The sequence below is a fragment of the Phacochoerus africanus genome, chromosome 12, assembly GCF_016906955.1.
Source record: "Phacochoerus africanus isolate WHEZ1 chromosome 12, ROS_Pafr_v1, whole genome shotgun sequence".
Lineage (NCBI taxonomy): Eukaryota > Metazoa > Chordata > Mammalia > Artiodactyla > Suidae > Phacochoerus > Phacochoerus africanus.
The window spans coordinates 59,735,362-59,756,413 of record NC_062555.1 but is presented as its reverse complement, the minus strand read 5'-3'; the positions used below and the strand labels follow the sequence as shown (position 1 = coordinate 59,756,413).

Sequence of the window (21,052 nt, the reverse complement as noted above, 5' to 3'; positions counted from 1 at the left end):
TGTGCTTTTAAAAGTGAACATAAAACCGTTGACCCTTGAGCAGTGCTGGGTGTTAGGGGTGCCAACCCCCAACCAGTTGAAAGTTCACACACTGCTATCTCTGCCTCAAAAACAAAGGAATCGACAAATGACTCGTCCAGGGGCTGGATGCTGAAACAGTTTGCACAGAATCAGGACTCAAACCCTCGTTTTTTTGATTCCATATCTTGTGATCTCTAATCAAACACAAACTTTCTCCACACTTTGACAATTTGAAGATCTCTAGAATGAAAGCATGGATACTATATTTATTGGGGAAAAATGGCTTGTAATTGGAATTGACCAACACAGTCCAAACCTACGCTGTTCAGTGGTCATCTGTATAGTGAATCTAGGGAGTTCATCACATCTAAAAAGTAAAAATATCCACAGGTACAAAATGTCTTGTTCTGTAGGTACAAAATATCTTGTCCCATGGAACTGCCTTTTGTTTTGAGGTGTGTAGAAGGTAAGTTGAATATGTAATTGCATAAAATAAAATTTTTATTTTATTTTTTATTCAGTGAAACTTGACAGATAACATGCTCTACTCTTGTGGAGATGCTTACGCAAACTAAAAGAACCCTAAAATAAATTGTTCATCATGACGGCTGACCTACTTTGTAGTGGACAATGGAAAGGCAATGGTGATGTTAGAGAGAATAGCTTGACTCAGAGCTGAAACTTCTCGACTCCCTTTGTAAGGAAGAACAGATCAACAGACCATAACAGCTCAAGCCTATTCTTTTCACAAACTTCAAATATTTAATTATGAGGGGAAAAAGTCTTGTTTCCATCCAGCATCCAGGTTCTAAAAATCAACTACAATAATAGTGGTGCAAAGTAGAAGCATCATTTTTTTTTTTTTAGAGAAAGGCTCTTCCTTTTACATTTATTATTGTGCATATTATTGATTTTCTTTCCTGGTTGTTGTTCCTTGCAGAGAGTGAATCTGTCCTTCGATTTTCCATTTTATGGCCATTTCCTACGTGAAATCACTGTGGCAACTGGGGGTAAGTGGTTTTCTACCCATTCACCCTAAAGAATCTACAGTTTCACTATAGTCATTGTTTTTAATTTACTTCATATTTCAAAAGGAGCATTTATTGGAAAAACCATTGTCTTCCATCACAAAATCATGGGTATAAATTAAACCTAAGAAAGAGTATAGCTTTTGGGAATTATTTTCTTCAGGAAAAAAAATGTATTTATAATGTTTTTCAGCTTAGATTCATCTTTGCTTTCTTTCCAAGTTTTAATCCATGCTTGGTAATATGGAAGAATGCATGATGAGAAATGAAGCTAGAAAGAAAAGGTGCTTAAGAAAGCTATGGGAGTATTTTTATTTTCTTTTAATTTATACACATACACATGCACACATTCACATTCAAAACAGCATTATATTAGCTTTAGTTGCTTTGTCTTGGGTTTTTTTCCCCCCTTTTTAATGCCACCTATGTTGACTGGAATCATGACAGTTTTAAAAATAAACACTGAAATTCAGTTTGAATTCTCTTCATTTTATTTTTCCCCACAAATGGAGGTTACTTTAGAGGTTAACAATAGCCTAAAAAGGCAGTTATCATTTTTTATAGTATATTCCAGGAGTCAGAAAAATTTAATCCTTGAATGCTACTAGCAGAAAGAAGCAAAATGCCAGAGAATATCCTTCTTTGCCTCACATAGAATGGTAGAGAAAATAGAAGAATGAGAGAAAAACATAAAAATGGAAGAGTAAATAAAGAGTCAAGTTCAAAGAAATCCATAGATATGACGAAGAGTCTGTGAATGGCACATGCCTAAAGCGCCATAGAGCAGAGTCCCTTTCCTTCATGGGGTTTTATTTTTGGTCTTCTGGATGGTATGGAAACCACGTCGGTCACTCACCATATTTCAGATTTAGATGATATGTAGGATTCCGAAGATTTGTAATCAGAAATACCAATAAGCACATAAAAGTTTTGAGTACCATCTCTGAGCACTAGTTAATGAAGCTAGTTCTGCCTTAGGGTCGGGTCGCCTAGTGGACTATTAGGCAGAAATATGGGCGCTCCTTAGAAAATGCAAATGATGAAATATGGGTTTCCAGAGATGATAAAGCTCAAACATCTGTGAGAATCCTTTAAAACTTTATAGAGAAATTACTATTTAAAACATATCTTCAAGGAAGTTATAATTTCTGTGATTGTGTAGGAAAGGAACAGTAGGGCATAGGGTAGGCCATCCTGAATAAATACTATGTGAAAAAGGAAAGTAGTGGAGGATGTTTGGGATAGTAAATAATTAAGTTTGATTGAAGCTGGGTGTAGGTTCACAAAACATATTAAGATGTGAAAAGTAGGTTGGGACAAGTTTCTATACTGCCTCAAGAGTCAATTTGAGTCATTAGCCCTTTATTGCATAAGTAATAAACTTTAGGAAGCTGAATCAAGACATTTGTATAATGCCTTAAAATATAAAAAGACCAAAGTTAGTATGTATAATTGGAAGAATATTACGTGACAAATATTGAGGGCTTTGGTGGTTCTGTGGCTTCAAACCAAGGGAGAAAAATGATATATTAGCAAAAATTACAAAGTCTAAGCATAAGAGATGGCTTTAGGGAGAACCAGTGGTTTCAGTCAGAGGCTATTAAATTTTGTGTAAAAATAGGAGTGTATATAAGGAAAAGTCACACAAGGACCATGTCTTTATGAAGCTCACCATGTATTTCTGTGCTAGTATAGTGCCAGGCATCTAATAGACATTTAATTAATGTGTTGAAGGAAAAGGAGAAAAGTAAATTAAGCGATTGCCCCTATAAGCCATAAACTACCTCAAGTCCTCTCACATCTTTAAAATATGACATAAACATGGTTATTTTATGAACATAAGGCATGTTTTCTGACCCTTAGGTTACCAGTGTTCCACTGGATTTTTAAAAGTGAGCTATTCATCACGTTTGTTCAAAATCTGTACACACAGTGGTGAAAATATGAGTAGCTTTGCATTTTCAGTTTCTCAAATCATTTTATCTTTAAAAGTCATGTCAGTGATTCAGCCTATAAGAAGTTAAGATTTCCCTTAGCTGAGTTGGTAGGAAAAAACCCAAACAGATGGCTATATCATGTTTACTGCTTCAAAGTACCATTTTTTTCTTTGAAAAGATCCTCAAAATAAGTGAAAAATCTGGTGTCTTGAATGATCTCTATTTTCTTTGAAGAAAACGCTAATGTAAAGAAAGCTTTTTATTTTTGCTGAAGAAATACTAGTATGGCACTTTCATGTGTAAATCCAAACCCTGTTTAGAGAGGTGCAGCCGAGATAATTTAGACTTTGACCTGGTCTAAATTATCCAAAATGAAATCAGTTTTCTGCAGAAGTTTTCAGCTAAATAAATTGCTTGTCTTCATTTCCATTGCTCACTTATTCAGTCAGTATTGGTTGAACTTCTACTATGTGAAAGACACGGTACATGATACTTTGGTTTGTGCAGAGAAGAATAAACTGTGCTTCCTCCAGGAACTTAGAAGCTAAGAAGAAGGAGTATATGACTAAGCAATAAGACAAGGTTGACTGTGAGTGCCAAAGGAGCAGAAAGTGGCTCTAAGAGGAGATCGTTCTTGTTGGACAAGTCAAGAACAGGTTTGTGAAAGAGCTGTCATTTGACAATAGCCTTGAAGGAAGGTGAAATTTTAGGAGGCAAAGAGGCAGGTTGAAAAGAGGTGAAGAAGGAAGGGGAAAGGACATCCCAGACAAACGGATGCTGAGCTAAGTGACAGTTCTGAGCCCGTGTTGAACGTATTTGGAAGGCTGTCAAGTAAATCTGTTTATCTTGAAATGGAGACCTAGAGTAAGAGTCTAGTGAAGGGGAGATGCGAAAAGTGATATAAAACACTTTAAACTGTAGACATTTAGATGACATCCAGCAAGCATTGGGTTTCTGTGAGCAAAGAATATGTCTGGCTGAATCTGCCAGTGGAGGATGGGGAAGATGAGGGGGGTGAATGGCAAAGAAAGCAGCAGGTTTTTCTGTACTTCTACATGGGTTACAGTGCCTGAAGCCAGGGAAGAACACATTATTTGTTTTGTCTCATCACTGTGGTTTCAAAAATTTCCAGCTGGAAGGATCCATTAGGACACAGGTGAACAAACCTAAGAACAGCTTAGAATCACAGATTTTCAGTGGATCTCTTCTTCTTCTTTTATAGTGCCACTCCCTCACGGCAGCATAAGAAATTCCCAGGCTAGGAGTCGAATTGGAGCTGTAGCTGCCGGCCTATGCACAGCCATCGCAACGCCAGATCTGAGCCACATCTGGAACCTGCACCACAGCTTGCAGCTCACAGCAATGCCAGATTCTTAACCCACTGAGTGTGACCGGGCATCGAACCCATGTCTTCATAGATACTAGTTGGGTTCATTACCACTGAGCCACAAGGGGAATTCCATCAGTGGGTCTCTTCTGATTTAACTGGCTGTTATAAGCAGATACCTACTTAGCAAATGCTCGTCATCTTAGAAACCTTAAAAAAAGTTACTAACTATGAAAGACTTGAAAGAAAAATAGAAACCACAAGACAGGTTAAATAAAGTTGACTGCAGGTCATGACAATTAGACTAGGGATTGCAACTTTTAATTTGGGACACATCATCAGATTCTATGAAACTGAAATGAGCAGAGATATTCTATTGGCTGTCAGTTCTCTTTGAATGTATCTACAGATTCCTTTTGAACCTGTTTCCATACTGAATTTAAGAAAAAGAAAGTGAAATGTTAAAGTGTATATTTTAAATCACAATCCCCTTCCTTCCTACCTAATGCTGCCCCATTTCCCATGCCTCCTTAAAATCTCTCTCTCTCCACATAGTTTAACTAAAATGACCTTAAAGATAATGTCTTATGTTATTGCGAGGAACAGTACAACTTCAAAGCAGAAAGAAGTTTAAAAATACAGATATATATATATAATTTACTGTGATCCATCTTTGCATGTGTATATTTTCATTGTGAGTAAAATTAAATTTTTAATTAAAATGTAAATATAAACCCAATATCCAGTCATTTATTTCTAAACTATAAAAGTGAATCCTTGCTTATTAAGCATTTTAATTTTCAAAAGCTTCAATCATGCATACATATAATATACACGATGAACTGGAAATACCATCTTATTTTCTGGTTCACTGGCAGCAGAATCTGAAAGCACTCATTTATCTTTCTATTAAAAAAAATATGTCAGAATACAAATATTCCAGACATTGGAAAACTAGTCCTCTGCGCTTTTTGTACAAATACTTCCATTAAATGTACCACAAGTTTTGTTGTTTGCATATCACATTGCCTTTTATTTCCCTTCCATACGAATATTTTAATTGGTTCTTTAAAATTTTTTAGTTGTTAAGGTGATCTTTTAAAAGCTTCAAGAAAGTAGATTTACTCTTGAGGATTTGATTTTTTAATTCTTGTGTCTATCACTTAGTAATGTTTTTTTCATGAGTCCATCATGGGCACTACATGTAACTAAGATGAGAGAAAAGTGGGAAGTGGGAGGGGGTGATAAATGAAGAAAAAAAGTTGACATTATCCAGATAATTCTGGTCCCCAAATTTTTAAATATGCAACAGATGCTGTTTCAAAATTAAAATAGTGTGTGACATCACACACAAGCTGTACATGAGATTAGGAATCAAAGATGAGGGTTTCCTGTTGTGGCGCAGTGGAAACAGATCCATCTAGTATCCATGAGGTTGCGGGTTCAATCCCCGGCCTTGCTCAGTGGGTTAAGGATCCAACCTTGCGGTGAGCTGTGGTGTAGGTTGCAGACATGGCTCAGAATCTGCATTGCTGTGGCTGTGGCATAGGCCTGTGGCTGCAGATCCAATTAGACACCTAGTCTGGGAACCTCTCTATGCTGTGGGTGAAGCCCTAAAAAGAAAAAAAAAAGAAGAAAAAAAAGAATCAAAGATGACACGAATCAAAAGGCTAATGATGAACATGTATTACTTACCTTGATTCTATGAAGCCTTTGCCTTCCTTTCCTTTCTACCATAATTTCTAGTTGGAGATTTAAGAATAAAATCATTTAGATTTTTTTTAGTATATGAGAACAATTTTAGTGAAAAGCCTACCTCACATACATCTCTTTTCTTTTTCCAGTTTAATTAGTGTTATTGACATACAGCACTGTATAAGTTTAAGGCATCAATTTTAGCTAATAAAATATAAAATGTTGATTATGTAATCAGTCTTTAATATTTGAAAAATTGATACAGGGCACTAAGAAAATCATACAACAAAAGTAAAGTACACATATTTGGTTCTCCATGTCTCTGGGTTCCATACTCAGAGATTCAATCAACTGAGAATCAAAAATATTCCAAAAAATTTTTGGAAAGTTCCAGGGAGCAAAACTTGAATTTGCTGTGAGCTAGCAACTATTTACATAGCATTTACATTGTATTTACAACTATTTGCATATAATTTACATTGTATTAGGTATTATACAATCTAGTGATAGTTTAAAGTCTGTGGGAGGTTGTGCATAAGTTATATGCAAATACTACATCATTTTATATAAGGGACTTGAGCATCCAAGAGTTTTGGGATGGAGTTGGGGGCGGTGGTGTCTGGAAGACTAAGTAATAACTATCTCCTTCTTCCTATGCCTCCTAATCCACTAGTAATCTTCCCAAGGGCAGGGGGGAACTGTTACTATTTGAGCTATGGTACATTAAATTCAAATTAAAACTAATTTCTTATATCTTGTTAATAATCATCTGTTTTTTCCCCCTTTAAATCCCCTGTAAGAGAGGTTTTAAAATAGTACATATTATTTTGATTGAGTTTTCAGGAAGCATGTTATCAAATCTTCCAGCTCTCTTTTAAATTTTTGCTTTCAAATAGTAATATTTTAATTGTCGTCCCAAAGAATATTTCATGCTTTTTAAGAGGTACTTGATTCATAACAGTTTTAAAAGGCTTTTTAAGAGCAGAAGAGAGTTAGTTATTACTCATGATGATTGATTTATAAATACTAACTCCATCATCTTTCAAGTATATAACCTCATATAGCAGAACTTTATTCCATCCATTAACTTTCTGAATCTATTGAAAAAGCGAATGAAGTTATTTTGCTCTTTTATTATTATTATTATTATCCTTATATGGTTACGGGTGTCTGAAGATCTGATGCATGAAGGGAAATACTGAAGTGATAGATATTGGACAAAAGTAAATCCGTTCCAATTTGGTTCACTAATTTAAAGTAACAAACTCAAGTCTCAAAGATTCCTGGACAGAAAGATAAGTTGTGTGATGTCTGTTCTGCTGTATCTGAATGATTTTCTGTGCTGTCCCACCAGACAGTTCATCTTAGCTCTCCTTCTTAGTAATTTACTCTTCCCTAAACTGTTTCATGTCCAATATTATTCCATTTCTTTTCCCTGTGGCTTTATGAATTATATGTGCACAAGCCCTTTTTTTTCCTCCTGTGTATCAATAAGTCATATTTCATCAGCACTGGCTCCTGGGGATTGGGGATGAAACGTAGTTGGAGGTGAGAGCAGCAGGAGACCCAGAGAGGGGTCACCGAGGATTCAGTATGAAAAATTCCAGAGGAGAAATATGGGTAGAAAGAAGGAGGACCATTTCACAAGAGAGGATCCCTGGTAGATAAGTCAGGTCTGTGACAGGAATGGGGGAAGGCTGATCAGTCGGAACGGGAAACTGTGTAAAAAGCAGATTCTCCAGGCTCAGCCTCTTCCACTGTCATGATAGCCACATGGAGTCCACCTACCATTAGTGCCTGGATGTTCACTTGGGAATGTTTGTCTATGGAAGGCACCATGTATCCTCTCATGGATCCAGGCTTTGTTTGAAACATTGGCAGATATTTTGCTTGCTTCCTTTCCTAATCACTGCATCAGTAACTCACATAAATAACAATATTGCATACATGCTCAAATGCATCACCTAGATGAAAATGGAAGGAGTCTAGGTGATTCTAATTAATAAAGTAACAAAGTATAACAACTACTCTAATATTGTCCAATGCAACATACAAAGTGAGGCAGGATTGACTTTGGATTCCGGCCATTTCAGGAATAAGTTCAAAGGAGTTCTATTCCTTCTGAAAGCAGCAACTGAAATTCATTTTCTTGGAGAAGCAGTCTGATATGTAGATTAAGATAAATAGACTCTTGAAGCAGAATGTGGGGGCTTCATAAGTCAAACCAGTCAATAGCTGTTATGATCTTCAGTAAATTACTTAACTCTCCTGCCTCAGTTTCCCAGTCTGTAAAATAGCATAATGAACGTTCCTAGTTCATAAGGATTTTTGTCAAGTTAACTAATTAATATGTTATTGATAACCTGTTTCATAGAAAATGTTATGTAAATAGCTTATTATATTATGATTACTATTTTATATGCTTTTTTAAAATTTATTCCTTTGCAAAATACATTCTCTGTAAAGCTGTGCTTTATCTGTTGTTTTCTTTTGATGACATGATCCGTAGCTCAGAGGGTGTTTAGAGCCTTAACTCTTCATTATCATCTCCTTTTAAATGTTGGCTCATCCATTCATGACTGGGGGGGTATAGGAGTGTGTAGATGGTTTGGCATCCTCTTTATCAGCATGGGTTTATCTGTCACCTCTGAGTGCACTGCAGAATCTCTTTTAAGGGCTTCTGAGCACTGTAACTCTATCTATATTTAGCAATTTTGTAACACATGCCAGAAGAATCTTGAAATGTTTCCTTAATCGTGATATTATGAGTCATAACTGGATAACAGGCATTATTATAATCAGCAGGCCATATATACCTTTATGCTTCTTATTCTACCCTTTGTAGAACAAGAATTTTAAGGACAAGTCCTCAAAGCATAAAGTTAGTTATGGGTAAAATGATGGAGATGACAATGAACATGGCCCTGGTGGCATCTTGGTTGCCTTTCATAGACCTGAGATTCAATTAGTTGCTAATAATACAACTTGAAAATGTATTGAAGTCCCAACTTTAAATGTAAATGTAAATGTGTTTAGTTAGACTTATATGTGATGTTTTGCATTTGAATTAGGAGACAGATTTTTTTTTCTTTTGTCTTTTTAGGACCACACCCATAGCATATGGAGGTTCCCAGCCTACACCACAGCCACAGCAATGCAATATTTGAGCCACATCTGTGACCTACACCACAGCTCATGGCAACGTTGGATCCTTAACCCATTGAGCGAGGCCAAGGATGGAACCCATGTGCTTATGAATGCTAGTCGGGTTTGTTAACCACTGAGCCAAGATGGGAACTCTAGGAGACAGATTTCTTTATGTGCTCCTGTTACTTCAGTGCTAATCTTCATTGTCAGGATCTTTCTCTCTCTTTTGTTTAACACTTCACAGAAGACTAGTAGGTAGAATATACAAACAGCTCAAGTTTGTCTTCTGACTACAACTGATAGAGCTCTGGAGTTGGGACATATTGTTAAAAATTAACAAGTCTACATATTTTGTTGGTTATTTCTGATAGCATTATGGTAGATTTAGATTACCTTGTTGATTTGACTAGCCTGAGGGCTACAAAGAGATTTTCATTTAATCTGCTGTAATTATTATTCAAATGAGGGGTTTCTGCTGAAGACAAAGAAAATGAAAAAAAAAGCCCTTTTAATTGGTTTATTATCAATTTACATAACTTTTAAAAAACAAACTTCTTTTAATTAATAGCTTGTAGAGAGAATCAATAGCACTTTTAGATTACTCCAAGAAAATAGAAAAAGTAAAGAATTTGGAACAATTAGATTTTACTTCCCAAAATACTGTAAGTGATAAAAATGAAATTATTTTAATTTTTAAAAAATTGTGGTAAATATATAGCAAAATATTTACCATACTATATATGAAATTAAGTATTAGGTTCTGAATAATTTTCCCCCAGGTATTCTTTTTTTTAAGTAGTACTCTCTTTAGATAACTAATCAGTTTCCTTTAAAATGCCTTAAAACACAATTATTTCCCCAAACTTTACACCAGTGCCTTTTTGTAAGCAGTTTACTGTTCTCAGTAAGTGGCCGAGGGGGAAAAAAACTATTCCACTAGACAAATACTTGTGAAGGTCACAGCCCAAAGACACTGTCCTCTAAAGACTGAGAAACTTCTAAAATTGAAATACTAAAAGGAAAAGGGGAACCGTATTACACTGTTGGTGGGAATGCAAATTGGTGCAACCACTGTGGAAAGCAGTATGGAGATTCCTCAGAAAACTAAAAATAGAATTACCATTTGATCCAGCAATCCCACTTCTGGGCATCTATCCAGAGAAAACCAAGACTCAAAGATACACATGTACTCCAATGTTCATTGCAGCCCTATATACAATAGCCAAGACATGGAAACAACCTAAATGCCCACCAACAGCAGAGTGGATAAAGAAGATGTGCTACAAATACACAACGGAATATTACTAAGCCATTAAAAGGAAACAAATAATGGCATTTGCTGCAACATGGATGGACCTAGAAATTATCATGCTAAGTGAAGTCAGTCAGACAATGAGACACCAACATCAAATGCTATCATTTACACGTGGAATTTTAAAAAAGGACACAATGAATTTCTTTGCAGAACAGATACTGACTCACAGCCTTTGAAAAACTTATGGTTTCCATTCCCAAAGCAACAGAAATAGGAGCAAAAATAAACCAATGGGACCTCATCAAACTGACAAGCTTTTGCACAGCAAAGGAAACCAAAAAGAAAACAAAAAGACAACTTACAGAATGGGAGAAAAGAGTGTCAAATGATGCAACTGACAAGGGCTTAATCTCTAGAATATACAAACAACTTATGTAACTCAACAGCAAGAAAACCAACAACCCAATGGAAAAATAGGCCAAAGACCTGAATAGACATTTCTCCAAGGAAGATATACAGGTGGCCAACAAGCACATGAAAAGATGCTCAACATCCCTGATTATTAGAGAAATGCAAATCAAAACTACCATGAGATACCACCTCACACCAATCAGAATGGCCATCATTAATAAGTCCACAAATAACAAATGCTGGAGGGGGTGTGGAGAAAAGGGAACCCTCCTGCACTGTTGGTGGGAATGTAAGCTGGTACAACCACCATGGAGAACAGTACGGAGGTACCTTAGAAAACTATACGTAGAACTACTATATGACCCAGAATCCCACTCTTGGGCATATATCCGGACAAAACTTTCCTTAAAAAAGACACATGCACCCGCATGTTCATTGCAGCACTATTCACAATAGCCAAGACATGGAAACAACCCAAATGTCCAGTGGAATACTACTCAGCCATAAAAAAGAATGACATAATGCCATTTGCAGCAACATGAATGTAACTAGAGACTCTCATCCTGAGTGAGGTAAGTCAGAAAGAGAAAAACAAATACCATATGATATCACTTATATTTGGAATCTAATATAAGGCACAAATGAACCTTTCCACAGAAAAGAAAATCATGGACTTGGAAAATACACTTGCAGTTGCCTAGGAGGAAGGGGAGGGAGTGGAATGGATTGGGAGCTTGGGATTAATGGATGCAAACTATTTCTTTTGGAATGGATTAGCAATTAGATCCTGCTGTGTAGCACTGGGAACTATGTCTAGTCACTTATGATGGAGCATGATAATGGGAGAAAAAAGAATGTATACATGTAAGTCTAACTGGGTCACCATGCTGTCCAGTAGAAAACAAAAAAAAAATTGTATTGGGGAAATAACAATAAAAATAAATAAATAAATAAACAAAGCCAGGGTGATAGAGATTCTAGGAAGACACACACAAAAAGAAAAACTTATGGTTTCCAATTGAGACCAGCTTGGGGGGTAGGGTGATGCACTGAGGGTTTTGGATGGAAATGCTATAAAATTTTGTTGTGATGATCACTGTTCAACTATGTAATAAATGAGTAATAAAAAAATAAAGAGGCAGAGCTGGGAAAAAATAAATAATGAAAGCAGGGAGCAAAAAGAATAATAAAATATTCTGCATAATTGTGTTCTGTCTGTATTGGACAGAATTTGGGAATTATTGTTCATAGGCATAATGGAACAGTGTGTGATCAGGGTTCCCTATGTGTATGTCATATATCAATATAACACTGGTTTTTTTGTTCATGATTATTTCTTTTTTGGAATTACTTCCTTATGATGCTTTCTTTTGATAACTCTTCTAAGCTGCCTCTCATGCAAATTATTTAGAAACTTATAAACTATATTTCCTTAATTGATATTGAAATATTACCTCTCATTTGACCAAAAGGTTGCTAAAACCACATTTCTAGATTATTTAGTTATCACAGTATCTCACTAGATGCTCTAATTTCTGTCCTCATTGTTGATAACATCATCTTTTCAAATGCTGCAACAGGATGAAAAAGACAGACTATTCATATTGCAATAAAAAATATTCCTTCTCAAAAAAAAGAAATACTAAAAGGGAAAAGGATGGAAACAAAAATAGAACATCCAGGAATAAAAGATATACACAAAATTGGAAAAGCAGCAGAGAGAAAAGAACAGAGCAGAAGAAATATTTGAAATAATAATACTGAAGAACTTTCCAAAATTAATGACAGACACCAAACCAGACACCAAAAAAAAAAAAAAAACCGACAGCAAAAAAAAAAAAACACCCCAACAGTTTAAAACTGAAAAAAAAAAAGGCAAACTAAATTCTTGAAAGAAATCAGAGAAAACCACACTTTACTACGAAATACCCAACCAGTGCTCCTTAAAATTGTCAAGGTCATCAAAAACAAGGGAAGTCTGGGAAACACAGCCAAGAGGAGCCTAAGAAGTCATGGTAACTAAATGTGATGCGCTATCTTAGATGGGATCTTAGAATATAAAAAGGACATTATGTAAACATTAGGGAAATCTGAATAGGTTTGCATAATAATTCAAGAAATAATTATGTATCAAATCATTAATTCATATTCATTAATTTTGAAAAGATACCATAATAATGTAAAATGTTAACAGTATGAGAAACCAAGTGTGTGGTATGTGGAAAGACTCTGCACTGTCTTTGCAACTTCTCTCCAAATCTAAACCTATTTTAAAAAAATATTTTAGAAAAAGGAAACATAGGTGGCTGATAAATACATGAAACAATGTGTTATCACATTCCTAATAAAAGAAATACGAATTAAAACTACAGTGAGACATTATCGCCACTCGTGATTTGTAAAGATTTTTAAAAGGCAGGTTTTATAAAGCAGCTGCTTGTTTAGACTATGGAGAAAAAAAAAGTTTAACTATAATCTATTAAAATATAGAATGTATAACTGTCATTTCTACTTTTGAAAATATATCCTGTAGGTGCACTCTCACAGGTGTGAATTAATGTAGAAGGCTATCCATTGCTGAGTGAAAGCAACCTGCATATCTGTCGATAAAGATGTTCAAGTTGTGGACAAGTGAAATAAATTCTGCACTCACGGAATGGACTACCATGTAGCCTTTAAACAGAGTGAATAGCTCTGTGCATCTCTAGTGAAAAAAGCAACGTGCAGAACAATGTTACATACATATATGTGTGCGTGTGTATGACTACAGACAGAGGTATTTACACATGCATAAACTCTCTCTGAAACAATTTGAAAGAAACATATATATGCTTTCAAGTGCATAGAAAAATCTCTGGAAAGATATACAACAAATTATTAAAAGTGGTTGCCCTTAAAGAGGAGAATTAGTGAATTGCTGGAGATAAGAAATAGAAGACATAAATTACACAATCCTCTGTGCATTTCAAATTATTACTTTGTTTATGCATTATACATTCAAACATCATTAATATTTAACATTCTTATTGGTAAGAACTGATAGAGAATAAATTCCTGCAGTGCCTAAATTTATTTTCATTTTGTAAGAATATAAGGTGTAAAGCTTTTTTTCTTTTTCTTTTTTCTTTTTTTGTCTTTTGTCTTTTTAGGGCCGCGCCCACGGCATATGGAGGTTCCCAGGCTAGGGGTCGAATCAGAGCTACAGCTGCCGGCCTATGCCACAGCCACAGCAACACCAGATCTGAGCCGCACCTGCGACCTACACCACAGCTCACGGCAACGCTGGATCCTTAACCCACTGGGCAAGGCCAGGGATCGAACCCGCAACCTCATGGTTCCTAGTCAGATTCATTTCCACTTCCACACGCCACCACAGGAACTCCATAAAGCTTTTTTCATAATTATTTTCAAAATTTGTTATGTTTTAGAGTTTCAAGGAAGTAAAATTGGTTAATGAAATTGCCACTTTTATTGAATGTTTATTTAAATTGGTTGTTGACAAGTTTATCCATATATTTGAAGTCTCTGAGGATAAACCTAAATTAACATCAAACTGCTGAGTGCGCTATTGAAAGAAGGAGGGAAAAAGGATTTGGATGGTGCCTGGTTTAAATGTCAAGGTCGTCAGGAAGGTAGAGATCCCCATCTAATTAATCAACGCAATTCTTGTGTTATTAGCAACCACTGCAGTATATTAGTTAGAAACCGAAAACAGATTCCTCAGTATTTCCTAAGGAGATGTAAGCGGTGTGTATGTGTTGCCATAAATCTTGCAGATTTGCAGCAAGTAGTGGGATTTCGAGTGTGGACCAATGAGGAAGGGGGGCACATTAGAAAATGGATGAGGCCAGAGGGGTGTGGATCCTCTTGCAGTGGCGCTGGAGAGTTAGGATACTGCTGCGAGCTGAATGTCTGTGTCCCTCCCCAAGTCAGGCGTTGAAGCCTTAACACCCCCCCCCCCCCCCCCGCCCCGTGTGAGCCTGTGTGGAGAGGAGGCAGCTAAGGAAGTGATTAAAGTTAAGTGGGGTCACGGGGAGGGGCCCTGATTCAATAGGATTGCTATCTCTCCTCTGTCTGTGCACGCCTGTGAGGCCTTAGAAGGTGGCCACATCTCACAAGCCAGGAAGAGAGTCCTTGACACAAAACTAGACCCGGCTGGGACCTTGATCTTGGACTTTCCGGCCTCAAGACCTATGAGAAAAAAATGTTTCTGTTGTTTAAACCACCCCATCTCTGGTATCCTGTTACAGCAGCCTCTGCTGACTAATACAAACATCCGAAGGGCTTAATGACCTTGGGCTTTAAACTGGGCAGGAGTCAAACGCAAGAGAAGTACAGATTTTCTGGACCAAGGTGATACTTAAGTTCTTGGCATTGTCCTGATTCTGAGTGACACGTTCCTTAGCCAAGCTATGAGGAGCAGAGCCAGCCTCGGAGGAGCAGAAGCCTGGCTGGGTTTCGGGGCTGGCTTCAGCACAGGGATAGAAGGAGCGGGGCAGAAATGCTTTCCTGAAGCCAAAGAAGAGAATCCCTGGGGAGAACCAAGCCGCCCCGTGGAAGGTGGATAGCCGGCTTAGTGAAGGCGTAGGAGCCAGGGACAGAGGGCAGCCAGAAGAGGAGATTTCCAGCCCACAAGCTTCCTCCAGAAGGACCCAGGTATCTGAGACAACAGAGAGCTGTGGGCAGCCTTCAGTGGATGTGCTGTTGGACAGAAAGAACGAATGGGCTGAAGGGACAGTCCGCAAATGCCTCCTTCGGGTGTTTGGTCGAGAATGTGGAGAAGGAAGGTTTTCAGCACCAGCCACTGAAGGGGCTCATGAGGGCAGTGCTAGAGGTAAGGAATTATGTCAGCTCTGTGACTGTAAAAATATCTCTGTTGAGAAACCTGTATCTTTTTAGTATTGTTCAAGTGGCTTCTTTATTTCACTGTACTCCTCGTTTAATAAAATAACCTGTCTGTTCTAGATACGTATAAAGTATAGAACTTACTTGCCTCATTAATGCCCATATAGATGGTAACACTGCTCAGGTCAAGGACAAAAGCATGCATTTCTTTTTCCTCTAGAGGCTAAGAGTTGTTTGCACAATGACTGATCCTACAGCACTTCACCTGTTAGTACTAGGCTCTCACCTACTGGAGGCAGGGAGGCAGGGGTGGAGCTGCAATTCAATTCAGTTTTTAAAAGTCTCTTTTTCATAGACTAAACTGCAACTGAGTTTTTCAACACTTCCTGCTTAGCAGGTGGCTGCCATGGAACTGATTAAAATGTTAGAATGTATAGCAGATGCTGCCTCAGAATGACCTGGAGTGCTTCTTGAAAATGTGAATATCTGGGTCTCACACCAGATCTGCTCATGGCTGCTGCTCTAGAATTTCTGTGTTTGAGGGGCGAGGGGTCAGGAACCTGGTTAGAATATGAAGGCAACTTCGAAAAATAGTCTTTAAGATGAGACTATTTTTGGCATGCCATGCACTCTTTTTGCATAGGTTCTGTTTCATTTTAATAGAAACTGTTTCTAATGTTTTATATTCAAAGTGCATATAAGATGTGTATGTTAATGAATTACTACTATTTTATTTGGGAACATAGGGGAAAGCTGATGAGGGTATAGGGGAAGAAAGTCTCCATTACAAACCACCTCTAGACATCACCACCCTCTTCTCAATTGGACTTTCTGGAAGCAGGACCCAGGAATCTGAGTCCCAACAATTCCCCAGGTGATCCTTGTGTTTATTGTGCTTCTTAACCTTAAAGGGCCAAAACACATTTTAAGAAACACAGCACTTTCGTATAACATCTGGTCAGTGGAGACTGCAGTAAAAACGAACTTATAAAAATCTTTCTGCTTATACCATCAAGAAAGCAATTAGAGTTTTCAGGCATAAATTCAACTGCAGCTGCTTATAAACCGTAAAAGGAAAAAAAAAAAAAAGTCACTACTCATCCCTAGATAGCGGATCTAATTACTTTCTTGTAATAGTTTGCTCGGCAGGTCAAGATTTAGGCGATAGAACACGAGATTGTTCTTACAAGTCTCAATGTCACCTCTGCCTTGTGTTTGTCTTCCAGAGTTTTTCACAGGGGACATGTACTTGTTATTTTCACTTTTCTGTTGTCTGGCAGTTTTTAAAGACACTTTGTGCCTGATGCCTTTTATTCATTTTCCCCCCCAGATCTACGTTTTAAGCAATAATATGGTTTATCCCCTCCTGCCTCGTTCTTTGTTATGCTGTTTTCCTTAGGATGTAAAAGCATTCTGCGGATTCATGTGAGCATTTCTGCAGTGCAAAGCAAAGGTTGACAGTCTCCTCTTGGCTTGGTCCAAATGCAAAATGTTAGGCAACCTCTTCAAGTTAACAGTATATGCTGTGTGGGTAGGAGGGACAGAAGAGCAGAATTTTATTTTTTCCCTTCGGTGATTCAGTGAGACGGGAATCTGTCACAACCACCTCCATCAAATAGTCCATTCTCAAAGTGAACAACATTTGTAGTAGCTCCTTGAAAAAAATTGAGCCTGCGGGTACAACAGAGCACTTAACTTCAGAGGAGTGATGTAAACACCAGTCTGAACAAATGCTGTGCCACTTCGGCTTGGCTTATATTAAAAGCAATGTCTTTCCTAAGATTAAAGTCTTTTATACAAAAGCCTTTTGTATCCTAAATAGAAGGCAAAGGATGTATTTAAAAAAAAAAAATTCTTCCAAATGCTCATGGATAAAGAATAAATTCACCACGAAGAAGGAGCTTAAATCCCCAGTTTTGGAAAGAAAGAATTCAAAACAAAGATGTCAAAAGCATACCATGATGAAGGGCTTGATTTTATGACATATCCATCTATTCTGGGTTGTTGGCAGGAATGCACATGGCCCAGCTTTTCCTGGGAGAGTCAAACTTGCCTTCTCTCAGCCCAGGCGAGCATGGACCCCAGCACTGGATCTGGGAACCTCACATTAGGTTCAAGGATTCCACTCCCAACCCCCATGTTTTGGCTCAAAGAGGAGGCCTTCAGGTGGGCCATTCAGCTTTACGATAAGACGACTCTACCTGCAACTCAGCGACTCTTCTAAGATTATTAACACTGAAAATTCGTATGAAAATGTTTGGCTTGCTGAATATTTTTTTAAGTTTGCCAAGTTGTCCATTTTCATCTAGAAAAGCACAATCCATTACCTTCATTCCATTTGCCTTACACACAGAGTAGCTTCAAGCCAATAAATATCGATGTTGTCCAGCGAGGTATTTGTCGAGCTGTCTATGGAAAATCCTGAGCAGTCTTACAACCACTGGGACCGTCTAACCTTAGGTGATTTTTCTTCCTCCAATAGTTGGAACTTGAGTATTTAGACCTTGACATTTTGGCATTCAGACACACTATCCCTGATGAAGAGCCACTTGGTAGCAATGAAAAAGGAATTTCTTACCCTAATGAACTTGATAATTTAAAACTAGGAGCAATATATTGGCATTTTGTTTAAAAAGAAAAAAATAAGTAAGCCTATATCTGGAAGCAGCATTTCTGTTGGCAGGCTCTAGTTTCTGTATCCTGTGGTTCTTTCATTAGCATCTTTTTATTAATGATTTCCCTACTACTTCGGACACGTCCTTGACCCTTCCCAGTGTTTTAATCAAGGATATGTTGGTTATGGCATTTGGTCACACACCCTCCCCATACTTGAACTCAAATGCTAATGAAATGCATTTTAGCCCATGTGGAATGAAAGGAATGAATATATAAATCCCCATAGTACAGGCTTTATAAAGCATTATTTTTTTTCTTTTTTCATAAAATCAAAATTATCTAAATAGCAATGGGTCAAAGAGGAAAAGTTTGAATACTTTATAGCACTAGGGACCTAGGCAGCCTGGAGGTATTTTGAATCCACTTTAACTCTGTTTCTGACAAGGGGTCCCTGAGTGTAGATTAAGGATTTGTCCTAGTGCTGCACTTTTTGTGCCAATGCTTACTTTACATAGCTGCAATGATGGGGCTAAATGTTTCCAATATGTATTAAATTAATTTTTAGTGAAAAACCCTAAGGCGAATGAGAATTTATGGCCTTGCATTTAAGAAGAAAGCAGAATTATGAGTGAATGAGATATTTTTCTGTGTTAGAAGGAAGCATTGCTGAGGGTTGACATTTTAGTGAACTTGTTGTTAGGTTTAGAGTGTGCTGCTTGCAAATGATGATGCTGGGCAGTATTGATGAAACAAACCAAAAGGCATGATCTCAGTACCCAAGAGAGGGAGAGACACAATTTACCTGTATAGGTGTGCAATACTATACCTGCAGTAGACCTTTCATATTTACCACCTGGTAGATGACAGAATGTGTTGGCTAAAGATGCAAGCTACAGAGTAATATGGCCTTGGTTCAAACCCTGCCCCTGCAATTAATATTTTTGCCTTCTTTCCATGTCTGTAAATTGGGCATTTCAATAGCCCTACCATATAAATTGCTGTGAGAATTAAATATTACAATACATATAAAGTGCATAGGACAGTCCTTGGCAAATGCCAATGACTGAATAAAGATTTGAAACTTTTTATATTCACTAAGAGATATATCTGCTCCACAATTTAGGAATATGACTATGGCATGTAATTTTCCCTCCAAATTGTATTTCACCTTCTTTAGAGAACAGAACCACTGGGCCTGCAGCTCTTTGGAAGACTCATTCCAGTATGTCCCTCCCACAGTGGGTAATTCAATCGGTGCTTATGTAAAACCATAAATAATTCATATCATTGTCATTCAGAACCACTCACAAATAGTCAAAATAGGAAATGTTCAATTAGCTAAATTCAAAGATCCTCTGTTAAATTTATGCACACACATACGAATGTTCATGCATGCACACACACACACATTCCTATGTATGTCATACATTGTAGAGATAGTACCAAAGACTTTGGAAGCCTGGATAGAAGCAAATCAATTTCTATTTCATGTGTTATGAATGTATTTATGGAGGAAGTAGCATTTGACTTGAGTCTTAAAGCAAGAGTAGGATTTTGGTAGGCTGAGAGCTGGGGAAGGGAATGGCAGGCAGAGGAAGTAGAAGATGTACAGGAAAACTGTTGACAGCACATTGGAGGGTGAGTGGTCTAGTGACTTGTGCATGAGACATAGATATATTTACTAAGAGATAAGGTCAAGGTTACAGACATTATGGAAAAGCCCTTGCTATTAGGAGAAGGTTGAGCTTCATTTAATAACCAGTGAGGGGGGATTGTTGAAGGTTCTGTGGAGGAGCTTACAGTGGTGGTGTCTTTGCTTCCATTGAAGGATGGATGGAAAGCAGGTTCCTGGTCATCATTCCCATGATGTGGTTGAAAACCTCTAGGACCTAAATTGGGCCAAGACAGAAAACTAAAAAGGGGCTCAAGTGAAGTGATTGATAGTTCATTGACAGAACTCTTGCACATAGTTGTTAATTGAAAGTGAAAGTGAGCCCAGAGAGAATCACAATGAACTGATAAAACACAGGATAAATAGCACTCTGATGCATTCAGGGACAGACCCCCACATGGGCTCCATCTTGACTAGGTAAAAAGGAAAATGGCATTGGATTCTATATCCATTGTGTGTGTGTGTGTGTGTGTGTGTGTGTGTGTGTGTGTGTGTGTGTCTTCAAGACCTTTATGCTTTTTGTAGTCAAGTAATGAAGAGGGGAAATCTCACAGTTCCCCTGACCTGCACACTCAGGAAAACCAGGGAGTTTGTGTAGTGGCGTTGCCTTTGGCACAGTTGAGCATCAGGAAAGTTGGCTCACCACAAATGAAGCTGAGCCTTACCGCTGGGTAAGCCAGCTGACCTAAGTGCTGGGTGCACAGTGCCCACAGATGTGAATGGTGGCTCATATCCCAATCCTATGCCTTTTTTTTTTTTTTAAACAGCAGAAAATTAAACAGTGAAGAGGGGAATGTAGGATATATTCTGGGATCTGGGTTGGTTTTTAAAGCTCAAGTGTGATTTCCCAAAATCCAGTAACAGGAACTATTTTCTGCAGAAAATTTAGGAAAAGGCAAAACTGATATCGTTCTTAGGTTTATTAGCAAAATCTGAAATGACAGCAGAGCTATAAAATCTGAGTGGGAGGTAGCCCTGGTGAGGAGCAGAGGAGTGAATTAGATGGAAGGGAAAATATGAAGAGAACTGGGTTGTGTCGTTCTGCTTCCGTGCCCTGGAGACAGTAGCATGCGTTTATTTAATTTTGCTTTGCAATCT

The 21,052-nt window shown here is 37.6% G+C and overlaps 1 protein-coding gene across 1 annotated transcript in view; it reads left to right on the top strand.

Moving 5' to 3' along the window:
- Window positions 1-21,052, top strand: part of PLXDC2 (plexin domain containing 2) — a 407,227-nt gene that overhangs the window by 225,881 nt on the left and 160,294 nt on the right. The window contains exon 4 of the mRNA XM_047755528.1: window positions 962-1,031. Within this exon, the coding sequence (XP_047611484.1) occupies window positions 962-1,031 (70 nt within the window). The remainder of the gene's footprint in view (window positions 1-961; window positions 1,032-21,052) is intronic.